The 23157-nt window shown below is 41.0% G+C and overlaps 1 protein-coding gene across 2 annotated transcripts; it reads right to left on the bottom strand.

The window, feature by feature from the left end:
- Positions 1-4041: 4041 nt before the first annotated feature.
- Positions 4042-22955, bottom strand: LOC106578969 (polycomb group RING finger protein 5-B). 2 transcript variants are annotated; one of them, XM_014158304.2, is made up of 9 exons: positions 22752-22955; positions 21383-21699; positions 15692-15788; positions 15247-15302; positions 15046-15105; positions 14319-14467; positions 11413-11511; positions 10189-10278; positions 4042-7337 (listed from the first exon to the last, which is right to left on the bottom strand). In XM_014158304.2, exons 2-9 carry the CDS (start codon positions 21492-21494, stop codon positions 7290-7292), a joined length of 711 nt encoding a protein of 236 aa, XP_014013779.1. In that variant the 5' UTR covers positions 21495-21699; positions 22752-22955; the 3' UTR covers positions 4042-7289. The 2 variants fall into 2 exon arrangements, with proteins under 2 accessions (XP_014013779.1, XP_014013778.1); XM_014158303.2 differs by having other exon boundaries at positions 14319-14470; positions 22752-22953.
- Between the last annotated feature and the right edge of the window lie 202 nt (positions 22956-23157).

The raw sequence follows: 23157 nt of genomic DNA, 5'->3' as shown, positions 1-23157 counted from the left end.
CATACATTCTCAAATTGATTTGTTCAGAATTAGTTTGAGTGGACATACAATTGAACTTGAGAATGTATTCTACCTTATTTGCATATTTCCCAGTGTGCCACAAAATGAATCTCTTTATGACAATAGATTACATACAGTTGAAGTCAGAAGTTTACATACACCTTAGCCAAATACATGTAAACTCAGTTTTTCACAATTCCTGACATTTAATCCTAGTAAAAATTCCCTGCCTTAGATCAGTTAGGATCACCACTTTATTTTAAGAATTTGAAATGTCAGAATAATAGTAGAGAGAATGATTTATTTCAGCTTTTATCTATTTCATCACGTTCCCAGTGGGTCAGACGTTTACATACACTCAATTAGTATTTGGTAGCATTGCCTTTAAATTGTTTAACTTGGGCGAAAGTTTTGGGTAGCCTTCAACAAGCTTCCTACAATAAGTTGGGTGAATTTTGGCCCATTCCTCCTGACAGAGCTGGTGTAACTGAGTCAGGTTTGTAGGCCTCCTTGCTCTCACACGCTTTTTCAGTTCTGCCTACATATTTTCTATAGGAATGAGGTCAGGGCTTTGTGATAGCCACTCCAAAACCTTGACTTTGTTGTCCATAAGCCATTTTGCCACAACTTTGGAAGTATGCTTGGGGTCATTGTCCATTTGATTTTCACATGATGTCAAGCAAAGAGGCACTGAGTTTGAAGGTAGGCCTTGAAATACATCCACAGGTACACTTCCAATTGACTCAAATGATGTCAATTAGCCTGTCAGAAGTTTCTAAAGCCATGACATCATTTTATGGAATTTTCCAAGCTGTTTAAAGGCACAGTCAACTTAGCGTATCATTTTCTGTAATTTTCCAAGCTGTATAAAGGCACAATCAACTTAGTGTATGTACACTTCTGACCCACTGGAATTGTGATACAGTGAATTCTAAGTGAAATAATCTGTCTGTAAACAATTGTTGAAAAATTACTTGTGTCATGCACAAGGTAGATGTCCTAACCGACTTGCCAAAACTATAGTTTGTTAACAAGACATTTGTGGAGTGTTTGAAATAACAGTTTTAATGACTCCAACCAAGTGTATGTAAACTTCCGACTTCAACTGTATATCATAAGACCTTTCTTTGAGGGCCTAGTTACACCCTAACACAGGAATCTGAAACTCCTGGTTTACAGGCCACATCGAGCGTTCAAGTCACATATTGCTGACTTGCAAAGTGATGAGGAATTCCAAACAATCAACTTGCAGTAGAGCATGCTGGGAAATTATAATGATGGGAGTGGTTTGGGGTGGTTTTGAGCAAACATGAATTTGTAATTTTACTCCACAAGCTTTTTCAAAAGTGCACCTCACACACAGAACAATCTTGAGCAAATTAAAATGTAGTGTTTAGCAAACTAGAAACTGTATTGTAGATGGTTGCCTTGATATTTTAAGTTGAATCGACTATAATGCTCTTTTGAAGTCCATTCAACTTACAGAATAACGCTGATTAAACTATTGGGTCCGTTTTCTTTCTTTTTTTTTTAACATTGTCCATAGTGTGTGTCTGTATGCAAGCACAACACCAGTAGTAAATGTGACCTGTATAATGTGAAAACATAGGGGGGACTCGGCCTTGACATGTAAATGTTTGCAGCTGAGTAAATACTCCTCCAATTATAGCCAATCAGTGGAGGAGCCAGTTACTTGTAGAGGGAGAAAAAAAGTGGAAAAAAAATGCATTGATCTTAATTTAAAACCAGCTGGTGCTTTGACGCTACTATCAGCACAGATAAGAATGCCACAGCTTGCAGAACCTAAGCTGGGTTACAGCAGTTCTCTATTGTCTCCAAGGAGAATACACTTAACTCAGGTCAGCCATGTTTTGTTTTCCAGGCCCCACAATCACGGCCATTTAGTTATGGAAGTCTTCTGACAGAGAAGAAAGAATGGGGGTCTGTGGAAAATGTGACAGTTTGGCTGAGGGGCTGAATGGAAATCCAGAGACAATATTTTGGGCCAATCCAAGGAAAGCAACCGGATCAGGATTCAGACAGTGTTGACCACTCTCAGGGGATCATTCAAATGTATGTGTGTGTGTGTGTGTGTGGACACGTTTAACTATACTTGTATGGACCAGAAGTCCCACTAAGAATAGTAAACTAACAAAAAAAATGTACCAACTAGGGGCATTTTGTCAGTCCCTGCAAGGAAAGAGGCTATTTCTAGGGGATTTAGGGATAAGGTTAAAATTAGTGTCAGGGTTCAAATTTGGGTTAGGTTTAGGGGTTAAAGCTTAGGTTCAGGGTTCTTCAAGCAAATACAAAAGCTGGCCTGGACAGCTGTGGTTGCGGACAGTAAATACCCCTCTCCTCGCCCCACTCCAAAACAGCATTGGCACTTCTTCAGCACATTCTTAAAGGGTTTTCTCCTGCCAAAAGCCAAGGCAGAAGTATTCAAGATGTTGATTGGTTTTAATACAGGAGAAACCTTATCCTTGGCAGATAAAGCACTGATGAAATCATGTTGAAAGTATGAGAGCCTGTCTGAAGGCTTCATCATACAGGGTAGAGCACTGAGGAGGCCATGCTTGTCCATGAGGCAGAGGGTTTAGGTCACTCTATCAGGTTGAAAGATAGCACTGAAAGGAACTGGGATACCATTTGTGGTCCTTGTATTCGGGAGTGAATCAGAAAGATCAACTATGCCTCTATACGAAAGAAAGAGATTTAGAGGGAGTCAATGACAATCACAAAATGCAAACTTTTCCTATTCTTAAGAACAGAAGACCTGAAACCAAATCTTTGAAACGCCAAAACATGAAAAAGAAATTGACAGATAACAATAAGTAACTTGTCAATGATGAGTGGTGCAGTGGTCTAAGGCACTGCATCTCAGTACTAGAGGCGTCACTACAGACCCTGGTTCGATTCCAGGCTGTATCACAACCGGACGTGATTGGGAGTCCCATAGGGCGGCGCACAATTGGCCCAGCATCGTTCGAGTTTGGCCGGGGTAGGCCGCCATTGTCAATAAGAATTTGTTCTTAACTGACTTGCCTAGTTAAATGTTAAATAAAAAATAAATACAAATAAAATTATGAAATGACACCAAGTTAATTCAATGAGTTCTGTATTTTGGTATTTTGTCATCATGTCACATATAGAGCAGCTCTTGCATATGTACAGTTCTAATCTCTCTAGGAATGCTTATCAGGCACATTGACATTGAAAAATAGAATAGATTATTCTAAGCAGCATTTTAAGTTTGTTAAATATACAACATACAATTTCATTTTTAAAGAAAATATCTACAAGTGCTTCTTGTTACAAAAATACATATTGTTCATTGCAGCACAGGGATGTTTCAAGAATTATTCAGTCTAAACATTTACTTTGCTGACTTTTAAAACCACTACAGCTGGGTTAAGGAAAATATGAGATAGCATTTCAAACAGGAAAAAGCATGTGTGAAACAGGAAAGTACACAAGAATGCTAGGTACACTCTTAGAAAAAAAAGGTGCTTTCTAGAACCTAAAAGGGTTCTTCGGTTGTCCACATAAGAGAACCCTTTAAATAACCCTTTTTTATTTTCAGGTAGAACCCTTTTGGGTTCCATGAAGAACTCTTTCCACAGAGGGTTCTACCTGGAACCAAAAAGGGTTCTCCTATGGCAAGAGCCGAAGAACCCTTTTGGAGCGAGCCCTATTTTCTAAGAGTGTAGGCTTCAACTACAACTTTTACTTGTGGAAATTTGTAAAGACTTGTACTTTTAGGGGCTCCCAGAAATTGGTGTCCAATCTGTCCATTGAGTGGTTCTCCCACATAACTGCAAATGAACATAAACGTATTATTGTCAGAGATCTACTGTATGAAAAATCCTAATACATTGGCAAATTGCACTCCACATTTTGTTTCCTACCAAGATGACTTCAGTACCCTCAACATTTGTCTATGTACATTTCAGTTTAATGCATTCAGTTGTCCCCCCAAACATTTGTCTACGTATGGATTAAAATATCTCTGTCAAACTTGAACAGATAAAATACAACCACTGCTATGTCTGCTTTTATTCTTTGGTGTTGAGAGGAGAGTGAGAAAAAGAGAAATGTTATGTGAAGGGGAAAAAGCCTTTAAAACATTTGTCTAATGATCCATCATCAGAAACAAATGGTGAGGGTTATGGCGGGACCGTATCATGCCAGCCTGTACAGTTTTTATAGGGCAGTGATAATACATTAATGTTAAGCCATCCAGTAGAGTAGTAAACAGTCTAAACAAATCTCCACTATGTACAAGTCAACCATAATGCCCAATACGTTTTACATAGTGCACAAACAGACAGCTACACATTTCAGACAGTGTAGGCGATACTCTGCTTTTTCTAACCTTCTTCCAGCAAAACTAGTCTTACAGTACTCATATAGCATTATATGTGGTAATAACATCAAAATGCCATTGAAAAGAAGAATATAACTCATTTTTAGATAGGGATATGGTAGGTAGCCATAGCTTCCTTGTACATGGGCGATTCTACAGAAGTGGTGCAAATTGAAGTCCCACACCCAAACAATATTTTTTAAAAACAGTTAAGTCTCCAAACTTAAGACATTTATTTACATCATGATATGTTCTAATTCAATCCAAGGCAAAACAATTTAGTACAGTCATTGTTTATACAGCTATTTCTATTGAGATGTGGTTGTCCCAAACCCTGACTCCTAAACTCCATGTTTGAAAATAAAGCAATTTTTTTATACTACAATTTCAATAGAACATCTTGAGTTATTATATTATTACATTGAAAGATACTGATCTAAATTAGTAGTTTTGTTTAATTTAAAAAATTTTTCAAATAAATGCTGTCCCAACTTTTGATGGCACTACTGAAACACACACATTTAAAGACTGTAGAATGAATGTGCCTTAAGCCACAACCCTACAAATATCACCAGGTAATGGGATTATTTTTACATTTGTAATTGATTTTTTTTTTAACTAGGCAAGTCAGTTAAGAACAAATTATTATTTACAATGACGGCCTACCCCGGCCAAACCCTGAAGACGCTGGGCCAATTGTGCACTGCCCTACGGGACTCCCAATTACGGCCGGATGTGATGAGGCCTGGATTCGAACCAGTTACTGCAGTGACGCCTCTTGTATTGAAATGCAGTGTCTTAGCCCACCCCTCTCCAGCATGACCACATGATGAGCAGTCTGCCTGCAAACATTTTAGAGAAAATGAGTGAGCAAGTTGGTAAGTCTTCATGTATTTTTAAGCAGTTTCACTGCCGAACATCTAGTATAATCAATTAATATGTAAAGTACGGTTCTGCGATGTACATCTGCCCAAATGAAAGATAGCCAGCTATATGTTAGCTATGGCGATTCTTAAAGTCCAAAATGTGTCAAAATTGTCCAAACCAAAACGGTTACAACCGAAACAATTGACACCATACAGATACAAAGACGAGAACTCTATATATCTGTGCCATTATGGTATCTGTGACCGCCTCAATGGTGTTGCCCGTGCGATCTCCATGTAAAAGTTACGCTCCATGTTCTACCAACTGAGGAAGAGAGGACCACCATGTGGGTAGTGGACAAGCGCACACTTCAGGAAAAAGTGTCAAGTATTAAGATGCATAGCCAGCAGGGGAGCTCCAACCCTCCAAGAGCCAAAACACTGACATCTATTTGGCCAAAACATAGACACCTTTAATGTGCTATACTGTACTGTGCTCTACTATACTGTACTCAAATTCATCCTACTTGAGTTTCTTACAATTTAATAAAGGGCTCATGAACTCAAAACCACATAAATTCAGGGTTATAGTCACCTAGAGTGATCCATGGATCTCTATGATTGACACTTGACACAGAAACACCTGGTATTTTGCCAAAATAAAGATAGGTAAAGTGATCATTTAAACATCTAAAAACACAATTAATTAGATGCATAAGCAATTCAATCAATCAACAAGTTTCGGATTCATACAATCAACATTTCACAGAGAACAACAAAGATTATATTTATGTTTTTACTATTTTGTTATGCAAATAAAATCTGTAATACGTTAATCAAAATGATCACTACTGTGCATGGTTCTCCCTTTACCGCAACTTGTTCACTATGTTTCCATAGTTACATATTTAGTAAGGAATACAGGTAAAATATGCAATACAAAGTGTGCAAGTAGCATATACAGTAAGTCACCTGACATATGTTGGAAGACGTTTGCTGAAAGTTTGGGAAAAATAGGATACAAATTATTACAAAAATTCAACCCCCGATTTGCACATTTTCTGTAGAATGACCTATATAAGCTATAACATGGGGCTTTTGACTCCACTAGGCTATTAAACAAGGAATTTGATATGATGAGCAGTTTGGATTTTGCAGTCCACTGAAAGAGAGACATGTGGGGAAAGGCACTACCATAGTTAAAGCGGCAATCATTAGTAGAAACAATAACAAAGCCTATTCCCCCGTCCCTAATTCGGTAAAAGCTAAGGATGGGGCTGGAGAAATGCAACCACTCTCACATTTATAGACAGAGCTATTGATGCAAGGACTGACCTTCCATGATATTACAATTATAGGTTTTTACCATGTTTTGGGGATATATCCAGTTTGTTTACATTTACTTTGTTTACAAACATTGGAGTAAAACAAGTTTATATTTTGGGTTCAGATCGGGTACGACAGTTGAACTAAGCTCGTGAGGCATTTATACAAGTTATATTCTTCAAGAATCAATGGGCATATATGGTTAATTTATAAGTCCAAAAACGGATGTTGCAACTGCTGATTGCCCCTTTAATGATTAAAAACAGAAGTAAGGGGAGAGGTCATGTAAGACACTAAATACAGCATAGATAGGAGATCGGGGGAAATATTATGGGCCGTTTGCCAGTGTACACCTTTGTCTTGGAATATCTTTCTTGTGTTGCGTAACAGTGGATTACTAGTCATTTCACTTTGCATTATTCTTAACACTTTCAAGTGATGTGGACCAACGGCAGGTCTTCACTCTTGAGTCAGTTACATTTTGGTACGTTTCCAAGCATTAATACGCCATGATATGCAGGCATGTTCTTAAACCGTTGTTGCGTTTTAGAAAGAAATCTGTGAAACTGGAAGATAACATACAAGAACAGAATGAGATTAGAGGCAATAACGGACTACTGCATGCAGATGATAGGAAGACGTGGTCCTTGTCTCTTGTGCCAGGCACATCCATTCATTGTGTAGTCTGTCAATGGGCTGTTAGTGCAGGAGTAGTCCCACGTCTCTCTCCGTCAACCAAAGTCTATCCGTGGCCGATATTCTAGTACCATTGGGTAGGCCTGAAAGAGGGAGATGACATTGGTCACCCTTGGACAGAATCCACTACAATGGAGACAATAATCAGAGAATAAGTAACGTAGACGTTCTAACATTGTAACAGCGGTGGGAAAAATACCCAATTGTCATACTTGAGTAAAAACATTTTTTACAAATGAAGCATTGTGTTTAGTGAGTCTGCCAGACATGATGCAGTAGGGATGACCAGGGATTTTCCCTTTAAGAGCGTGAATTGGACAATTTTCTTGGCCCGAAAGGCATTAAAAATGTAACAAGTACTTTTGGGTGTCAGGGAAAATGTATGGAGTAGAAAGTACATTAATTTCTTTAGGAATGTAGTGAAGTAAAAGTTCTCAAAAATGTAAATAGTAAAGTACAGATACCCAAAAAATGACTTAAGTAAAAATACTTTAAAGTACTACTTAAGTACTTTACACCACTGCATTGTAAGAATAGCATATAAACAGTAGGCTTGCAGGGGACCTTTCTACCTAAAACAACACAATCTGATGTGCTGCTTCATCTATACGGATTGTAGTTTCGTAGCCAGGATATGCTGCAGTGGAAGGAAAGGTATGAGAGCAGAACAGAGGGAGCGTGATGAGGAGAGAAAAGTCTGATGCAGGTGAAAGAGAAAGACACTCCACAGACACATCATATAAAGCGGGTCTATTTTTAGACAGGCTGGTAGACATGCAGCAGCGGTAGGCAGGAGACACTTACGTACAATCCCAAAGAGAAGGGAAATTAGTCGGCCCACACTGACCCAGTTTCTGGTCATTTGGTCCAGGGGAGGACAGGGATTCATTCTAGGCACAGAGCTATCACCTATTCTGCACAGTGGGACAATCTGCCCCAGATGCCAAATTTGGTCATGTGAGGTCAGTAATACTGTCATCGGATTTTTGGGGGGGTTCAACGTTGATCGCTACATTAAATATTGTTCTTATAAGCTAGAGGGCTTTACTGCTGCCTTCCTTGGATTCTGTTCTTGGAATCAGAACATTCTGCGTAAGGACTGAGGAGTGAAGACGAGGGTATTTTAAGCTTGCCAGAACCTGTCTTTAACACAAGCCTAAATTAGCAGAGTATCAGTCAAAACAGGGAAATCAATTGAATGATTAAAACTGTACAGTTTACTTGGCCTTAGGGGTGTTGTATGTTGTAACTAAACCAGGGCCTAGTGCTGAATGACTAACCAAAATGTTGGTCATTTTCTTTAAACAGATTGTCCCACTTTGACGGTTAATTTATTTTAATTCCATTTCGTTCTACTTTTTCATGTGAGCTCAATGCACAGTTTCTCTAGAGAGAAATCAGATCAAGCCCAAACTGTGCGATGTAGTAGGGAGTTGTAGTTTCCAACAGGCCAATATTCTACATAGTTTTGGGCAGAAAACTTTGTAATTAACTACAATGACCATGATCCATTGCGTGCCTACTTGTCCGGTCTGTGTATGGCAGACAGAGCGGGAGAGAGAAGAGGCAGAAGAAGAACACGCGATGGAGAGGATAGAGAGCAGTTGTTTCACGAAGTATCTCTACCTGAAAATACATGTTCTTGGTGATTGATAGTAGGTATTCAGCAGTCATAAAAGTATGCCTTATTTACTTTGAAGAACTACTAAAATATTCATTTTGTCAGACAGCATAGGCAGCAGCTCTATAGAGATGATCAATTGGAATGAAATAATGTCATCAAATAAAACCAATGTAAAATACACAGCTAAAATATTTCATTGAAGTAATGTGAATAAATTATGGCTAATAATTACTACCATCATGGAACTTTTATTAATTGTTGTATTTTGTGTAGTTAGAGCATTCAACCCACATAATGCATTTCTTGTTTAAAATGACAGAAACCGAAATCGGTGAATATTTTTTTAGAATTGAACTGAAACCGAACCGACCTCAAAAAGCACAAATCACTCAGCACTATTAAAAGACCCCTCTATTGAGCCAGTGGTGATAAACTGGCTGTGGAAGGGTAGAGTGTCAGGCGACAAGCCCAGGAACAGGCACCCTGCTGGGGCAGCTGTCAGGAGCCTTCACTGCTTTCCTCACCTGTCTTCATGGACCAATACAGCGATTCATGACCTGACCCTGTGCTGCCGGAGCCCAGACCTGCCCATCTAAAAGTGACAATCATGAGCAATGGAATGAGCAGCCAAGGCACCCGGCTAGCAAATGTGCTTATGAGGTCAAGTTGAAGTGTGTTAGTTAGTGTGTTAGTTAGCCTAGCACACTTTGCAGAAGACTTGGGGGCACTTGGTTAGGTTTAAGCATGGTTGACTGAAGTTCAGGTGAAGATATAGTGACCACAACATAGGCCTATCTTTTGTGAGGTGAACAAGAGGAAAGCGGATTAATTGAGGAAGAGAAGCAGCCATATTTCTACTGCATTTTACCATGACCTAGCAATACAATACCAGCCTTGCAAATGTCTCCAATAGTGTATAGTACCATTACGACACACTGTGAAACAACAACTTCATTCACCATTCCACTTCGCAGCTTTTTTTCTTTCACGGACGAGGCATCCAAACATGCTTTGATGCAAACCTATAGTACCAGACACATCTTACAGCCTGTAATAAGCTCTGCTAACCATGTCACTGCTACTTCCTGCTTGATGCATCAGTTCACACAGAGTGATGGTGGCATTTTAGACGGCTAACCAGCTAATCGGCTTAAAGCCAAGCAAGCATTGACTCTCATGGAGACCAGTAAGACTACAGCACCGTCATTCAGCGGCCACAGCTTATCCCCTGGCGAGAAAGGTACGGGGCTTAGCATCTTTATAAACGAGGGGAATGGGGGGGGCATTGATATCATTGAGGGTTTACTTACGGTTTCACCGCGAAGTCTCCACCGCGTCATGTAGATGAACTCCATGGTGTGGTCTTTTCCCATGATCTCCCCGTTGCATAGGACGTCTAGCTGCAAGGGGACACAGAGGCTGGTGACTAAGAATTAGACTACTATGGGATGATCGTCAGAGCACAGGCTGCTAGAGAACAGGACTAGAGTTAAACATATCTCCCTTTCTCATAATGTTCAAACAAAAGGACAAGGACTCAAATATCTCTTAATGGAGAGAATGTGACAGACATTGTACATAGAGAAAGCTGGGTAACATTTTATAATAGCCTTCATTAATAATCCATTACAAATGTGTATGGATGCTTTTAAATGCCTACAAATGTTTATAAATGCTAGAAGGCAAATGTATCAATGGTACAGTCACTACTTCTAAATAGTTAGTGAAAGTGTTACTGTGTGTATGGCATCTATGCAATCTTAGTGCTCTAGAGGCCCACACTCTTAGAAAACAAAAGGGTTCCAAAAGGGGTTTTCCGCTGTCCCCATAGGAGAACTCTTTTTGGTTCCAGGTAGAACTCTTTTGGATTCCATGTAGAACCCTTTGTGGAAAAGGTTCTACATGGAACTCAAGAGTTCTACCTGGATCCAAAAATGTTCTACCTGGATCCAAAAAATGTTCTACCTGGATCCAAAAAGGGTTCTTCAAAAGGTTATCCTATGGGACAGCCGAAGAAGCCTTTTAGGTTTTAGATGGCAGGTCTTTTCCTAAGGGTGCAGGTCTTTTCCTAAGGGTGCAGGTCTTTTCCTAAGGGTGCAGGTCTTTTCCTAAGGGTGCAGGTCTTTTCCTAAGGGTGCAGGTCTTTTCCTAAGGGTGCAGGTCTTTTCCTAAGGGTGCAGGTCTTTTCCTAAGGGTGCAGGTCTTTTCCTAAGGGTGCAGGTCTTTTCCTAAGGGTGCAGGTCTTTTCCTAAGGGTGCAGGTCTTTTCGTAAGGGTGCAGGTCTTTTCGTAAGGGTGCAGGTCTTTTCCTAAGGGTGCAGGTCTTTTCCTAAGGGTGCAGCGAGAGTAAGTGCAGCTTGCTTGCTAACAAGGCCAGCCCTTTCCCCCTCAACACTAAACACAGGAGAGGCTGCAGGAGACTGCTTTATGTGAGGCCCACACAAAACTAATATTCAATAGCATGGGTTTAATATCGGTCATACAGTAGATACATACAAAAGGGTATAGAGCACGTACAAAAGCTTAGCGTGTTACCTCATAAGAACTTGGAAGCTTTAACTTCAAGCTGAGAAACTTCTTGATTGTTCCGACTGTCACTCGAGTCGAGCAGCGTATAAATTTCTTCATTAAGCCCTAGAGTGGAGGTTCAGAAGATGAATTCAATGATTCAGGCACATTTATTCAGAATTATGTGAAGAGCATGCAAATCCATATGTTTCAAAGAGCCATTTTCTGGTTAATTTTTATTTAATTTTTATGAATGCATAATTAAATTCAGTTAGTGCATTTAATACTAATAGCATCCCTTTGGCACAGAGAATCATCCTATATTATACCTCAATATGAAACCATTATGATCCTCTCTCTTCTCTTCTCTCCCTCCTGCTCTCCTCTCTTCTCTCCCTCCTGCTCTCCTCTCCTCTCTCCTCTCCTCTCTCCCTCCTGCTCTCCTCTCTCCCTCCTGCTCTCCTCTCCTCTCTCCCTCCTGCTCTCCTCTCTCCTCTCTCCCTCCTGCTCTCCTCTCTCCCTCCTGCTCTCCTCTCCTCTCTCCCTCCTGCTCTCCTCTCCTCTCTCCCTCCTGCTCTCTTCTCCCCTTCCTCCTCCTCCTCTCCAAACCACATATTCACTGACCAGCTTTCAGACCAGCCCAGGAAATAAAGGATAACACAAAAAAAATCACGTGAAAGAAACATGGTTTTCAGACACGTGTGAACAAATCAGAATTATTATTTATATTTTTCACAAGTCAGACACGTGGTTTTCAGACAAGTGTGAAGTTTCACAGATAGATTTTTTTTACATGTTTTTTACCCTCATGGGGGGAAAAAATCCCCATGTGACATTTGTTTTCCGCACGTTTATTTTTCATGTTTCATTTTTCACCACTTCCAGCTACATCTGGTCTCCCATCCAGAGACCGACCCTGCTTATCTTCAGAGGCAACCCAGCAGTGGGATGCAGAGTGCTATGTTGCTGGAATGAATGTGCCAAAACTTGCAACTGGAAAAAAGACAGCGAAAGCAAAGGCCAGGGTATCATAACCAAAGATAGGGAACATTTCTGGGAAAAGGGAGGCATTTTATTTGATCACATTGTCATTTATTTATTTTTTATCACTGAAATTCATTTTGTTCTTGCATTTCAAAATGATTCCCTTGCAATATTTTGTTTTGCTGTCAATACTTTTGGGTTCCTGTTTTTCTTTAGATTTTTTGTTCTGGACTTCAGTAGTTTTCCTTGATCTTATTGGCACAAAAGTAACTCACTCACTAGAGGATTGCACCATATAATAACACTATTACTCCCTGCCACAGTTTCAGTAAAAACCTGAGGGAGGGGGCTGGACAAATGCAACCACTCAAATCCATTGACTACGCTATGGATGCAAGGACTAACCATCCATGATATCAACATTATAGTTTTAAGCCTATACAGTGGTTGTTTACATTTACTTTGTTTTACTCCATTGTTTGTAAACAATTGTATATTTTGGGTTCTGATAGGGTACGACAGTTGAACTAAGTTCATGAGGCATTTATACGTTGTATATTTAAGAATCAATCGGTTCATATCATTAACTTAAAAGTCCAGAAATGTATGTGGCAACTATGGATGGCCCCTTTATTAACAGGCAGTGACCTTCATACAGCAGAACTATGTCTCCGTTTGAATGTGATCCATTAACCTGCCACCGAAACATTTATTCTGGCCACTGTTCCGTGAATGTCTTGCAAAATCGTTCCCTTGTCCCACATTTGGGCTGTTTAGATGTGGTCACCTGTTCCAGATTCAGGGTTTTCCTTTCATATTTCGAGGTAGCACGTTAGCAGGTGGGGTGCACCGATCGGTGTCACCTCATTAGTAAGTACGTGTCACACCAGTGCTGGCTAGCCCATCTCGTTAGTCAGAAGGTGCTAGCCCAGGTGGTATTTAAGAGTGGCTGAGCCAGTGCTCCGGTGGTTCTTGAGAGAGTGGGAATGAGAGATGTTGGAAGTGTTTGAGCGCAGATTAGCACTTCCTCTTTGAGTGTGATAAAAACAAAGCCTTTTATCATGTGTTCTCCCCTTTGGTTTGCTCCACTTGCCTTTAGCTCCATATTATAACTTGGTGTGGGTTTTTCTTGGGCAAATTTAGTGGGCATTCGTGGTGTGTGCCTTTTAGGATCCAGACTCTTGTTGCTAGTTAACGTTCAGTGGACAACCCCCGTGAGGTTCTTTGAGAACCCCTACTAAAACCCAACTGTATCCGTTTGTTTTGGTTGTCAGTGATTTGCTTTGTTAATTCCCTTTGTTGTTAGCGACATTTTGAGTTTGTAAGGAGAATAACATTATTTCAACCCCACATGTGAAACTGAGTTTTTCACCAGCGTTTTACATGTGAAACTGCAAATGTGATTTTCATGTGAATGTTTTTCACATGTGAAAAAGCAATTTCACGTGAAAGTGAGATTTTCATCTGAATGTTTTCCACATGTGAAAATGCAATTTCAAATGTGAAAATTAGATTTTCACATGTGAATGTTTTTCACATGTAAAACTGCATATCCAATTTTCTTATGAGGTGAAAACATGTTATTCTCCTCACATGTGAAAAAGGTGGAGTTAACATGTGAAATCTAAATTGAATACAGTAAATACAGTTTCACGTGTGAAATTTAAGCTCAATGTGAAAAACAGCTATTTCACATGTGAAACTGCAAATTTAACATGTGCTTTTTGTTGTTGTAAGGGCACAGCATCATTGTCTATCTATATTCTATTCAACTCACATTCTGAGATGTTAGACAGTTAGAAGGACATAATGGAGATAGCTTGATAATACTGTACCTAACCCAATCAACCTAAAAAAGTGGGAGGAATAATGTTAGGGAGACAGGGAAGAGGGAGCAGAAAAAAAAGAACAGAGCAGCAGGGAAGAGATACCTCTCCACCATGACTTACCTTAACAATGTTCTCTCCCACCAGGCTGCTGTTGCGTAGACAGTCAAGACAGATGGCTATCTGCGGGTCACTCCTGTGGTAGTCTCCATCCCCACCATCATCATCATCATCATCGTCATCCAGCCTGGATCTCTTCGATCGGGGGCCATCTTCTATGACAAAATAAATGGATAAGTATGTTACGTGTGAGCAAGAGAGTATACAAGTTGAGTTTGTTTTCCTTGAATTCATATAAAACTGTGACAAGACAATTCACGATAGGGCGGTTTTGATTGATACTGATGTCTTTCGCTTTTCACCTAGAAATGCAATATCATAAAAGACCTTTGGAACAAACTGTCGATCATCATATTGCCATGGGGATGGCATTTGCATCTGGCGGACCGAATCTATCCATCTTTTTAGTCATTCTGTTGTTTCCATGTGATTTGTACATCATAAACAGGGGGAACTCGTCAGTGCCTTGTAGAGAGTGCTGTTAAACCGTTCCCCTTCCTCCTCCCCTGCTCTCCCTCTCTCAGCCACCTACAGTCACTGCAACAATGCAACCTGAGTCACAACTCCTCTTGGTCTTTGTCTGCTCACTGATCTCTCCCCACATAGAGCCTCCTTACCCATCGCCTCAATAACCAATCACAGCCCACCTCTGCCCACCCGAGTGGGTTCATTCTGGTCCCTCCTGAGGAGGGTCTTGGTCTTCATGGATACACTAACACAGATCATTTACCTTCTCCATTCTCCTTCCACTTTCGACTCCTCCAGAACTCGATCTCCTGCTGTTGTTCCTCTAGTCAATAAACAAAAAGAGAATATATGAATACACAGAGTAGGGGTTATATCATTCAGGTCAAATAGAAAACAGCTTGGCCTACGATCAAATGCAAGATTTATATCTGATGTTGGTGGATACTAAAATGACATCACTCACTTTCTCTTAGCCCAGGCACGAGTTTGAAAATGATTTCCTCTAAAGTGTTGTCCAACCTGGTGATAGAATGAGACGTAAAGGAAGAATAAAAGTACACGCACACTTATTCCCAGACATTGCATCTGTGGGCTGGGCACTGGGTGAGGTCTTCAGCTGTAACCTTGGCTCTAGAATGGTGTCCAGCTGTTGCCTGGATCTCACCCCATCCTCCCCCAGCCCAGCCCACACCAGCCTTACCATCTCACTAGTCGGGTGGACAACTAAAAGGTGTAAACTCAGATCTGCCAAAATTCAGCTAGGGCCAGTTCAGTAGTGCAAAGGCCAGCATGTTTTTACTTTACTGATGGTAATCTATTCAGTAGCATTCATTATCATCCTGTGATTCTCAATATGGAAAATATAAATGCAGATGAGATTCTGTTAGATGTAAAATGAGGTGTATTACCTTAACATCTCTCGAGGGTTGGTTTCATGGACTTGGATGCCACATTTTGGGCAGTCGTTGCTGTCTTCAAAGTGTTGGATGATGCAACTTTTACAAACTGTTGACAGATTAAAGGAGATAGAGACAAAGAATGGTTGATTTTCTCCAAATACAGACCTAAAGTAAATATGGATTTTTATCACACCATTCAGGTGGCAAAGAAATGCCAAGATGACTGCAGTTTCTCTTTTCGTATCCATTTCTCTCAGATAACCTTCACAATAAAATGATTTTGTGTTGAAAACCAGAAGGAATAGCATTCTAATATCTAATTTCTAAAGTTTGAACTTGATAAACATCAGAGTATCTGTTGAGCCTTGAAGCATGACTAAAAACTTAGTCCTGCAGTTGAAATTGAAACTGTTGACTAGCAGGGAGATAAGGAAATAGTGGGTATAGCCTGGCCGGTTCTAGATGCATCCATCACACTGTAGCCAATACGACAGAACACACAGCAACAGCGGTCAATACCACAACACACACATACAGTATAATGTATAGCTTTATCTTTCTTTGAAGAACACTTAATCCGATTCCATGCAATACTGATCTGAGGATTAGGCCTATATCCTATGATGTGACATCACCAAACCGTCAGGAAAAAAATTATAATAAATAAATAAATAAATCAGATCAGCAATATCTGTCACAAGAAGCAGAAATATAGGTCAGTCTGCCCTCTACCAATTTCCATATAAACAGTATATACACTTATTCACTATGCACTGGCCTATAGCCTAGATCAACGTATAGTATTATACAGAGCCACGATTACGTTCCATCTCAAAAAACAGATAAAGCAACACGTCACGGCAACTCTCCCCCATGTGACTTACTTGTTGTGTATATACAGTGGGGGGAAAAAGTATTTGATCCCCTGCTGATTTTGTACGTTTGCCCACTGATAAAGAAAGGATCAGTCTATAATTTTAATGGTAGGTTTATTTGAACAGTGAGAGACAGAATAACAACAAAAATATCCAGAAAAACGCATGTCAAAAATGTTATAAATTGATTTGCATTTTAATGAGGGAAATAAGTATTTGACCCCCTCTCAATCAGAAAGATCTCTGGCTCCCAGGTGTCTTTTATACAGGTAATGAGCTGAGATTAGGAGCACACTCTTAAAGGGAGTGCTCCTAACCGCAGCTTGTTACCTGTAAAATAGACACCTGTCCACAGAAGCAATGAATCAATCAGATTCCAATCTCTCCACCATGGCCAAGACCAAAGAGCTCTCCAAGGATGTCAGGGACAAGATTGTAGACCTATACAAGGCTGGAATGGGCTACACGACCATTGCCAAGCAGCTTGGTGAGAAGGTGACAACATTTGGTGCGATTATTCGCAAATGGAAGGATCTTGTCAATGATCTCAAGGCAGCTGGGACCATAGTCACCAAGAAAACAATTGGTAACACACTATGCCGTGAAGGACTGAAATCCTGCAGCGCCTGCAAGGTCCCCCTGCTCAAGAATACATATACATGCCCGTCTGAAGTTTGCCAATGAACATCTGAATGATTCAGAGGACAACTGGTGAAAGTGTTGTGGTCAGATGAGACCAAAATGGAGCTCTTTGGCATCAACTCAACTCGCCGTGTTTGGAGGAGGAGGAATGCTGCCTATGACCCCAAGAACACCATCTCCACCGTCAAACATGGAGGTGGGAACATTATGCTTTGGGGGTGTTTTTCTGCTAAGGGGACAGGACAACTTCACCGCATCAAAGGGACGATGGACGGGGCCATGTACCGTCAAATCTTGGGTGAGAACATCCTTCCCTCAGCCAGGGCAATGAAAATGGGTCGTGGATGGGTATTCCAGCATGACAATGACCCAAAACACACGGCCAAGGCAACAAAGGAGTGGCTCAAGAAGAAGCACATTAAGATCCTGGAGTGGCCTAGCCAGTCTCCAGACCTTAATCCCATAGAAAATCTGTGGAGGGAGGTGAAGGTTCGAGTTGCCAAACGTCAGCCTCGAAACCTTAATGACTTGGAGAAGATCTGCAAAGAGGAGTGGGACAAAATCCCTCCTGAGATGTGTGCAAACCTGGTGGCCAACTACAAGAAACGTCTGACCTCTGTGATTGCCAACAAGGGTTTTGCCACCAAGTACTAAGTCATGTTTTGCAGAGGGGTCAAATACTTATTTCCCTCATTAAAATGCAAATCATTTTATAACATTTTTGACATGTGTTTTTCTGGATTTTTATGTTGTTATTCTGTCTCTCACTGTTCAAATAAACCTACCATTAAAATTATAGACTGATCATTTCTTTGTAAGTTGGCAAACATACAAAATCAGCAGGGGATCAAATACTTTTTTCCCCCCACTGTATACTGACATGTATGTGTAACTGATAGATGCACACACACACGTTACATGTTAATGCTTTTAAATGTACGTACAGTGCCTTCGGGAAAGTATTTAGACCCGTTGACTTTTTCCACATTTAGTTACATTACAGCCTTATTCTTTTTACCCCTTTTTCCTCGCCAATTTCATGATATCCAATTGGTAGTTACAATCTTGTCGAGAGCTTAACCCAGAAGCCAGCCTGTGTCGGAGGAAACACCGTACACCTGGCGACCGTGTCAGCGTGCATTGCACCCGTCTCGCCACAGGAGTCGCTAGTGCACGATGTGACAAGAACATCCCTGCCGGCCAAACCCTCCCCTAACCCGGACGACGCTGTGCCACCCCATGGGTCTCCCAGTCGCGGTCGGCTGCGACAGAGCTTGGACTCGAACCAGGATCTCTAGTGGCACAGCTAGCACCGCAATGCAGTGCTTTAGACCACCGTGCCTCTCGGAAGGCTGTTACAGCCTTATTCTAAAATTGATAAAATAAATTTAAAAAATCCTCAGCAATCTACACACAATACCCCATAATGACAAAGCGAAACAGGTTTTTACCATTTTTGGCAAATATTAAATATAAAAAATAGAAATACCTTATTTACATAAGTATTCAGACCCTTTGCTATGAGACTCGAAATTGAGCTCAGGTGCATCCTGTTTCCATTGATCATCCTTGCGATGTTTCTACAACTTGAGCGAAGTCCACCTGTGGTAAACTCCATTGATTGGACATGATTTGGAAAGTCACCCGTCTATATAAAAAGGTCCCACAGTTGACAGTGCATGTCAGAGCAAAAACCAAGCCATGAGGTCGAAGGAATTGTCCGTAGAGCTCCGAAACAGGATTGTGTTGAGGCACAGATCTGTGGAAGGGTACCTAAACATTTCTGTAGCACTGAAGGTCCCCAAGAACACAGTGGCCTCCATCATTCTTAAATATATGAAGTTTGGAACCACCAAGACTTTTCCTAGAGCTGGCCGCTTGGCCAAACTGAGCAATCAGGGGAGAAGGGCCTTGGTCAGGGAGGTGGTCACTCTGATAGAGCTCTAGAGCTCCTCTGTGGGGATGAGAGAACCTTCCAGAAGGACAATGATCTCTGCAGCACTCCACCAATCAGGCCAGACGGAAGCCACTCCTCAGTAAAAAAGGCACATGACAGCCCGCTTGGAGTTTGCCAAAAGTCACCTAAAGACTCTCAGACCATGAGAAACAAGATTCTCTGGTCTGATGAAACCAAGATTGAATTCTTTGGCCTGAATGCCAGGAAACCTTCCCTATGGTGAAGCATGATGGTGGTGGTAGCAGCATCATGCTGTGGGGATGTTTTTCAGCGGCAGGGACTGGGAGACTAGTCAGCATCGAGGGAAAGATGAACGGAGCAAAGTACAGAGAGATCCTTGATGAAAACCTGCTCCAGAGTACTCAGGACCTCAAACTGGAGCGAAGGTTCACCTTCCAACAGGACAACGACCCTAAGCACACAGCAAAGCCAACGCAGGAGTGGCTTCGGGACAAGTCTCTGAATGTCCTTGAGTGGCCCAGCCAGAGCCCGGACTTGAACCCAATCGAACATCTCTGGAGAGAACAGAAAATAGCTGTGCAGCGATGCTCCCCATCCAACCTGACAGAGCTTGAGAGGATCTGCAGAGATGAATAGGAGAAACTCCCCAAATATAGGTGTGCAAAGCTTGTAGCGTCATACCGAATTAGACTCGAGGCTGTAATCGCTGCCAAAGGTGCTTCAACAAAGTACTGAGTAAAGGGTCTGAATACTTATGTAAATGTGATATTTCAGTTGTTTATTTTGTATAAATTTGCAAAAAATTCTAAAAACGAGTTTGTAATTATAAGGTATTGAGGGAAAAAACAATTGAATCCATTTTAGAATAAAGCTGTAACATAACAAAATATGGGGAAAAATGTATTTTTCATTATGTGACGGAGCCCAGTAAGACTAGCTGTCGCCATTGGCATCCTAATAAAGTCAACAACAACAAATAAACAATCCTCACATATATACATCTGCTGTCTTAATCAACCAATAGCATGTCAGAACAACATGTCACATGTTTTTTCAATAGCCAGCACACTGCAGCACACACTTTTGTTTCCATTAAAGTCCATCTAGGGACGGGTGTTGAAAATGTATGTGAGCTAGAAACACTATAGTGGAATGCACTGGCCGATTGTTTGTTAAATATGTCAAAGTGGTTATACTTGTCCCATATAAACTAAACTAATGTATAGCTGTTTAATTACATTCTGACTACTGTATTTTTTTTTTATTTAACCTTTATTTAACTAGGCAAGTCAGTTAAGAACTAATTCTTATTTACAATGACAGCCTGCACCGGCCAAACCCTAACCCGGACGACACTGGGCCAATTGTGTGCCGCCCAATGGGACTCCCAATCATGTCTGGTTGTGATACAGCCTGGAATCGATTCTGGGTATGTAGTGACGCCTCTAGCACTGAGATACAGTGCCTTAGACCGCTGCGCCACTCGGGAGGTTACGATGAAATAGTGTAGACTAATATCAAAGACATGTTTTGCTGGGGATCGCTGAAATATACTGACATACACAGGGAAAGCAATCATAAAACAGCCAAACCATACAGTACTAAGCAGCTGCTGATATTTTTCATTAGGGCTAGGGTTCAATCTGACTTCTATGACAGTAAAGAAGTGACTTTGCCTTCAAACAAACTGGACCCAAACTGCTCATCCTGTGTGGAGGATATTTGTTGTCATGGTGACTGAACCCACTGATCACTTGAGATGTGTCATTCCTGGAAGTGAGCTTTTGCATCTGCCGTTCTCCTCCAATAAAACATTCAGTTCAGATGGAGAGGGCAGAAATGGAGACGGAGACCATGTAATATGATATGTAAATCATGCAGGATGACACAGAGGAGATGGACAGAGCGCGCTCTTGACATTCATAGCACTGTGACTGTGCAAGGCCATTGTATAAAACAACAAATAACAAAGCTAACTGATTCTGTGAGCTCTAAATCCCAGCCATCTTTTAGTGGTGCCATAGATGCCATTTGACATTTTATTAAATGTCCGTACTACACCAAAATAAACAAGAATTCATAGTAGGGGATGCTAGGTGTAATGCATATCTAATAGAATACACAAATATGCCTGGATATACTGTAACCTATGCAATAGTGAAATTGTGTTTTTCTGGTATAGCCTATATTACATGATGTCATGATGAATGTGGCACCTGAGAGAGAGAGAGAGAGAGAGAGAAAGAGAGAAGGGGGTGGTCTTACAGGTGTGCAGGCATTCTGTCACCGTGGTGGGCTTGATCAGGTATCCTTTACACACGTAGCATGTGATAAAGTGGTTGAAATCCTTGACCAGGTGCTTTCTCGGTGAGGTCATCTTGGACCAGAGCAGGAGTGGTGATGGGAGTGTTGTGTATTTGGGGGAAAGGAATGATGGGGGCTGGAGGTCAGTGTTCACAGGACTTTCTGCAATGCTCCACACTGTTGGGTTTTCCCCTTCAGTCGCTTCATCTTAATTCAGGTTTCCCCTCCAGGGAGATATCAAGTGTGCTGCATTTTCATCTCTGTGGTGCTGTGGGTGTCTGTGAATTAAAGTAGAAAGCAGTGTAATTTGGGTATATCCCATGCTACACGTATGACATGGTTATGACAGAAATATATCAACTTGATATTTGTTCAATTCAAATGCAAATTGCAAAGTTGCATTATCTTAATGAAATTGAATAAACTTAAACATGTACCAAGACATCACTTCATCTTCTACATATTTGACCAAAACAAATGGATACAGGTGCATACGTGCGTTTCACCTTTATGCCCCGCCCCCTCGATGTTTTAGAATCGAAAGCAACTTTAGTTCCTTCCAAAGATTGTTATGATGTTAGTGTTTAACCCCTTAATACTAGCAGTAATATAATGGAAATAGTATTTTGGAATCAAACGTTTGGAGACTACTTTGGTTAGCCTATTCAAGCGGAATGACACAATGTATCGAGAACAATATGTACCCATTGGACTTGCAAGATATTTTCGCTGCAGGATCATTATGCTCAGTTGCATGATCCCAACGTTGTTTACAATAACAGTTTAGAGTTCAGGCACTGACTAGCTTGGGTAGGCTATGACTAGAATATTCTGAGAGGAAATGTCATATGATAGAATTGTCACAGATTTGATTGCAAAAAAATCGTCAATACGCAGCAAGGAAATAAATCGAGGATGGTCCCCTTTACAGTGACATAATTGTGTCTTACGTCCCTCTCATCATCACCAGGAAATCATACGCGTCATTCTTTGCGTCACCCACGATATTGCGCGGACAACATTATGGATGGTGAGTTTGACATAGTAGGCTACATACCCTGAAAAACTGACTTAAGATTTAAGTTGCTGCCATTGAAGTCGTGTAGGCAAATTGTTGGGACCGTACACCGTTACGTCGATCACTAAGATATGAAATAAACTAACGCCACGGCACACACTTGACTATGATCAAAACGCACATGCCCATATGACACATGATCGCATTCCCAACCCACCCCAAACTTTACTATCACAGCACCTACCGGAAAAGGATACGAACAAGCATCGCTTGCTCGGCTTCTGAGTATCGAGTAGTAAACGCATTGCTTACCTTCCAGTTCAAGGCTCCATGGTCGAGATGGTGTGATCTTATCCGATAATTATACAACCTACACGCTGTATGGTGTGCGAACCGACGTTACATTAAAGTAGCGCTGAATACGGAACTGGTTTCAGAATATAGGCTAGATGATAGGAGAGAGCGGCGGAGGAGGATCCAGCGCTTGTTTACGCATTGCTGCTTTATTTTCATTCTACGACAGATACACTCTGATTGGACACAAACTAGGACGCAGCCTTCAATTAACAACTTCTGTAGTCCAGTAAAATGTTGTCTATAATATGATAAACACAACCCACTGGGCACACAACTTCAATTCAACGTGGAAATGTTGGTAATATTAGGTTGAGACGTTGATCAATGAGATTTCAACCTTTATTCACGACTCAACAAAAGC

The sequence above is a fragment of the Salmo salar genome, chromosome ssa19 (assembly GCF_905237065.1).
Source record: "Salmo salar chromosome ssa19, Ssal_v3.1, whole genome shotgun sequence".
NCBI lineage: Eukaryota > Metazoa > Chordata > Actinopteri > Salmoniformes > Salmonidae > Salmo > Salmo salar.
The sequence above is the reverse complement of the archived record's forward strand: the minus strand, read 5'-3'. Positions and strand labels throughout refer to the sequence as shown.